A 6255-nucleotide genomic window follows, 5' to 3' on the forward strand; every position below is an offset into this window, starting at 1 on the left:
AAAGAATAATCTGTGTCTTTGTCTCTTTTACTCTCTTATCCTCTCTTCTCTACTCATAGTTTGTCATTTGCCTTCGTTGTTTTCCAAAAATGTCCTGTTGAACTCCTCAAGTCCAATGATACCGGTCTTCCTTATCCTTTTTATATTATTTAACTCAGCTCATTGCTCCTTTATTCTTAAAACTGTCTTATTTGGTTTCTGTCTCTTGATTATTGCTTTACTTCTCTGATTATATTTTCTACTCTTCCTCTTTTTCTTCAAATGTATGTGTTTTATGAGGATCTGTCTAGGATCAACTTCTTCACTTACACAGTCTTCTTTGGCTGTTTCATCATCTCTGTAAGTGACTATTACATCAGCAACATTAAGTTTTTTTTCAAGACTCTGGTCCCACTTCAAATGCTAAACAGAAACTTTACACTTTTATGTTCTGTGAATATAATACAGAGATTTATAATGTTTCCCAGGCCTATTCTTTCTTGACATGTAGAGCTTATATAAGTGTTAAGTAAATTCAAATGGCATTTCTTATACCTAAAAACAGTTTATATTTGACTTTTGGCTTGTCCTTGCACCTTGTTGCAAAGTACAGATAATTATATTCTTTGATATCTATTATATCATTTTTGTTCATATATTCTTGACCATTCTTATTGCTGTAACCATCATTAGCTCTCACCAAAACTACTTTGAGTCTTGTTTATTGCTGGTAAATTCCCTAGTTACAGTTATGATCATGTTATTTCTCTTTTCAAAAAATATTTAGGGGGTTTATACTTGTAAAAACAACTGTACATATTTTACAACCTGGTGTTTGAGCCCCTCTAATATTTTTATATTATACCCAACTATAAAAATCTTGTTGAGCACACTCTCCTTTACTTAAACTCATTTCATGTAGCTGAACAGTTTTTTTTTTTCTTTTATGTGCCTTGTACTTTGCTGCCTTTAATTTTCTCCTTACTCTCCCATTTCCACACATCCAATCTAACCCTTTCTGCAAATTAATACTCAGACACAACCTTCTCCACAAATCTTGCTCTGATTCTTTTAGCTGGAAGTAGTCTCTTTTCCTATGGATTTCCTGTGGATTTCATCTGCAGTCCTCTGATACATACAAGGCTATGCTTTGCGCTTTACTACATGTACTTTATTTCTTTTACTTGAGTTGAGGCTCTTTAAAGGCAGTACTGTATCTGGGAGGCTGTTATATAGTTGAACAGAAAGTACATTTGGAGAAATTTAATAAAACTATGAATTTTAACATAATTTAATAATTGCTTAGATATTTTAGAACATGGAAATCACTTCATGAAAAATGTATTCTGTACTTCTGTGTGCTGTACATTGTTCTAAGTTCTGGAGATACAAAGATGAGTAAGTCTGCTTGTAGCCCAAAGAAGCTGCTACTTAGGAAAACAGAAAATAGAGATGTGTCAATAATGCAATGAGATACTCAAAGTAATTGAACCATTTACATGGTACTAATGGTAGTTTTGAGGATAATTTGTACTAGAAAAGGCTACTAAAAGTGAATTTACTTAAGTTGCAGACAAAACTAATTTCATAGTCAGTAGTGAATAAAAGCTTTGATTGGAACTTTGTCTTGGGGGAAAACTGTAGTATTAGACACCATCTGTTTTTTTCTTATATTTAACCAATTATTTTTTATAACCATGATCATGAAAGTAACCAGTGTTTGCTTTTTTGAGGGGACATTTTATTCGGATAGAATTGTATTACTCTGTTCCTTACTTCACAGTTAACTTTTGTAGTAGCAGTCAAAAGGATAATCATCTTTGCAGAAAAACATTTGAAGACTCCCTCAGTTCCCATTAGCACTTTTTATATTTATTCACATGATTCTCTTAAAGTACCTATGTGTGTGTCATTATTCCTGTCAATTTTCTCTTCTTCAGTTGTTAATTATTTGTGTTAGTTGAGTTGCCTGTGATTTCCCAGTTCTCTAACATCACCTTGATGACTTTTTGAAAACCTGCTACTTGTGTGATGATTCAAGGATTAACATTGCAATTAATTTGTATTGTATTTTTGCACCCTGAATGATTAGTCAGAGAGGGACAAAAACCTGGATGTGATTGGGGTTTTAATGAATGTCCTGTTCATTTGTGAATACACTTGTGATATGTGGGTTTTTACTTACCCACTTTGAAATTGAGTATTTTCATAATAATTCTGTAACAGAGACTCCTCTGTGAGACTGATACTGAGGGAGGAGTGAGTTAACGTTAACTTTGCTTTGTTGAGTATGAGGGTAGATAACTTTCTGTGAGCTAGACTGCTTCTTCCCCTTGCCTCCCCACAGCTAATTTCCCCCTCCTCCCGAAACGGAGTTTTGCTCTGTAGCTCAGGCTGGAGAGCAATGGTGCAATCTCAGCTCACTGCAACCTTCGCCTCCCAGGTTCAAGTGATTCTTCTGGCTCAGCCTCCGGAGTAGCTGGGATTACAGGCACCTGCTACCACACCCAGCTAATTTTTGTATTTTTCAGTAGAGATGGGTTTCACCATGTTGGTCAGGTTAGTCTCAAACTCCTGACCTTGTTGCTTGCCTCGGCCTCCCTAAGTGCTGGGATTACAGTGAGCCACCGTGCCTGGCCTATTTTTATTTTTTGACTTTAGGTTCAGGTGTACATGTACAGGTTTGTCATACAGGTAAACTGTTTGTCACTGGGGTTTGGTGTACAGATTATTTCATCACCCAAGTAATAAGCATAGTACCCAAAAGGTAGTTCCATCCTCACCCTCCTGCTAACCTCCATCCTCAAGAAGGCTCTGGTAGCTGTTATTCCCTTCTTTGTGTTCATGTGTACTTACTGTTTAGCTCCCACTTGTAAGTGAGAACAGCAGTATTTGGTTTTCTGCTCCTTTATTCGCTAAAGATAATGGCCTCCAGCTCCATCCATATTGCTGAAAAAGCACATGTAGTATTCCATGGTGTATCTGTATCACATTTTCTTTATCCGGTCTACTGTTGATGGACATTTGGGTTGATTCTATGTCTTAGCTATTGTGAATAGTGCTACAATGAACATATACAAACATGTGTCTTCATGGTAGAAATGATTTATATTCCTTTGGGTATATACTCAGTAAAGAGACCGCTATGCCAAATGGTAGTCTGCTTTCAGTTCTTTGAGAAATCGCCAAACTGCTTTCCACAATGGCTAATTTACATTCCTACCAGCAGTGTATTAGTGTTCCCTTCTCCACAGTCTAACTAGCATCTATTATTTTTTGGCCTTCTAGTAATAGCCATTCTCACTGATATGATATAGTATCTCATTGTAGTTTTGATTTGCATTTCCCTAATGATTAGCAATGTTGAACATTTTTTCATATGCTTGTCAGTTTTATGTGTATCTTCTTTTGAAAAGTGTCTGTTCGTGTCCTTTGCCCACTTTTTAATGGAGTTGTTTGGTTTTTGCTTCTTATTTAATTTTCTTACCGATTCTGGATATTAGACTTTTGTTGAATGCATAGTTTGCCAGAATTTTCCCCGTTTTGTAGTTTGTATGTTTACTCTGTTGATGGTTTGCTTCTTTTGCTGTGCAGAAGCTCTTTAGTTTAGACTACTACTTTAAAGTAGATGTTTGATATTTTCATAAACCAAAATTTAAATGCAATGAAAGAAGATGTATAAAATAAGGATTTAAAGATAAGGGCAAAATGTTATGACTAAGATTTCTGGGGAAGATAAACTAAATGATCATTCTACATGAAGAAATTGTTAACAACAGTAAGAAACACCATACCTTTTTTAACTGGTGGAAAGTAAGGTGTAATCAAAAGTTTTAACTTTTCCCTATGCAGTAGTTTCCCCTATCTGTAGTTTTGCTTTTCCACAGTAAGGTATTTAAGAATGAGGGAGACCACATTCACATTACATTTATTATAGTATATTATTATACTTGTTCTATCTTATTATTTGTTGTTGTTCATCTCTTGCTGTGCCTAATTTATAAATTAAACTTTATCAGAGGTATATATATATATATATAGAAAAACACATAGTATATATAGGATTTGGTACTGTCCTCAGTTTCAGGCACCCACTGTGGGTCTTGGAATGTATCCTCTGCTGATAAAGGGGAACTACGGTAGTTCAGAAAAAGTTCTGATCGTCTGTGTGCCAGGTTTTGTGTTAGGCTTAGAGAGATAAAGACATAATTCTTTTCTTCAAGGAACAAGTACTGATGGGTAAGACAGACATTTAAACCCATCATTTTAATACTTTATACAAAACGCTATGCTGGAGATAAGTACAGAATTCTAAGAGCACAGAGGTGGATGCTGGATACAAATTACACACTGCTTTCTGGCAGGTATGTGAGCTGTCTTTTTGGTTAAGTAGGAGTTAGCTAGGACAGTAGGGTGGGTGATTTAGGAGAGGGGAGTAGTATGAGTTAAGCAGGCACATGGGTGGTAATAATCAGCCTGGTTTAATTATAGAAGTTGAAGTAATTTGATGTTTCTGAAATGGATTAGTAATTCTTACCTTCAGAGTTGTGCTTCTTATTTCTTTATTAAGAGATAGGATCTTGGTTTGTCTGCCTTAGCCTCCCAAATAGTTGGGACTACAGGTGTATTCCACCATGCCCAGCTAGAGTTGTACATTTTCATGTGAATAGTTTTTATCAGCGATAGAACTAATAAAAATTGGACAGTTTTATATTGCCCATTAAATGAAAACGATATATACGAGTTGATGTTTAAGCCTTGATTTTTGTATTTTATTTAAGTTAGGGCGGATTTATATTTACCAGTATTTTTTCTGTTTTAAAAGCATGGTTTTTTTTCTCTTCCTTTTCTTTTTTCTTTTTTTTCACTTTTTTTAAAAATTACATTTTAGGTTTTGGGGTACATGTGAAGAACATGCGAGATTGTTGCATAGGTACACACATGGCAGCCTGTTTTGCTGCCTTCCTCCCCTTCACCTATATCTGGCATTTCGCCCCATGCTATCTCTCCCCAACACCCCATACCCCGCTGTCCCTCCCCATTTCCCCCCAACAGACCCCAGTGTGTGATGCTCTCCTCCCTGTGTCCATGTTTTCTCATTGTTCAACACCCGCCTATGAGTGAGAACATGCGGTGTTTGATTTTCTGTTCTTGTGTCAGTTTGCTGAGAATGATGATCCAGGTTCATCCATGTCCCTACAAAGGACACGAACTCATCGTTTTTGATGGCTGCATAATAATCCATGGTTTATATGTGCCACATTTTCACTGTCCAGTCTGTCATTGATGGGCATTTGGGTTGTTTCCAGGTCTTTGCTATTGTAAACAGTGGTGCAGTGAACATTCGTGTGCATGTGTCCTTATAGTAGAACGATTTATAATCCTTTGGATATATACCCTGTAATGAGATTGCTGGATCAAATGGAATTTCTATTTCTAGGTCCTTGAGGAATTGTCACACTGTCTTCCACAATGGTTGAACTAATTTACACTCCCACCAGCAGTGTAAAAGTGTTCCTATTTCTCCACATCCTCTCCAGCATCTGTTGTCTCCAGATTTTTTAATGACTGCCATTCTAACTGGCGTGAGATGGTATCTCAGTGTAGTTTTGATTTGCATTTCTCTAATGACCAGTGATGATGAGCATTTTTTCATATGTTTGTTGGCCTCATGTATGTTTTCTTTTGTAAAGTGTCTATTCATATCCTTCACCCACTTTTGAATGGGCTTGTTAGTTTTTTTCTTGTAGATCTGTTTTAGTTCTTTGTAAATTCTGGATATCAGCCCTTTGTCAGATGTTTTTTAACACATCTGATTGGTACCAGATGAATATTGCAGCTTTGAAATGAACTTGAGTCACAACATCTCACTTGTGAGCAGTGAAGCAATGATTTTAGATAAACTTGATACTATTTACTCGTTTCTTTATAAAATAGCAAATTTTATATCTGAAGTTACTGTTTGTTGCCATGTGAATAATCTCTGGAATAATTCTGTCTTTACAGGATGAATGCTATCAAGTAAGACAAGTGTTTGCCCAGAAACTTCACAAAGGCCTTTCCCGTTTACGGCTTCCACTTGAGTATATGGCAATCTGTGCACTTTGTGCAAAAGATCCTGTAAAGGAGAGAAGAGCTCATGCTAGGCAATGTTTGGTGAAAAATATAAATGTAAGGCGGGAGTATCTGAAGCAGCATGCAGCTGTTAGTGGTAAGCATATAAGAAAATGAAAAGGATACTTTTTCAGCCTGCTAGTTTTAGTTTTATAGAATACA

The 6255-nt window shown here is 36.1% G+C and overlaps 1 protein-coding gene across 3 annotated transcripts in view; it reads left to right on the forward strand.

The window, feature by feature from the left end:
* Nucleotides 1–6255, forward strand: part of LOC108310797 (sister chromatid cohesion protein PDS5 homolog B) — a 167556-nt gene extending 161301 nt beyond the window's left edge. For 2 of the 3 annotated variants that reach the window (XM_037741809.1, XM_037741810.1), the window contains one exon: nucleotides 5986–6255. In XM_037741809.1, coding sequence (XP_037597737.1) covers nucleotides 5986–6210 — 225 coding nt within the window. In that variant the 3' untranslated portion in view covers nucleotides 6211–6255. The remainder of the gene's footprint in view (nucleotides 1–5985) is intronic. The other variant, XM_017537947.2, reaches the window with a different exon arrangement.

Source organism: Cebus imitator, unplaced genomic scaffold, assembly GCF_001604975.1.
Source record: "Cebus imitator isolate Cc_AM_T3 unplaced genomic scaffold, Cebus_imitator-1.0 Scaffold108, whole genome shotgun sequence".
NCBI classification, from domain to species: domain Eukaryota; kingdom Metazoa; phylum Chordata; class Mammalia; order Primates; family Cebidae; genus Cebus; species Cebus imitator.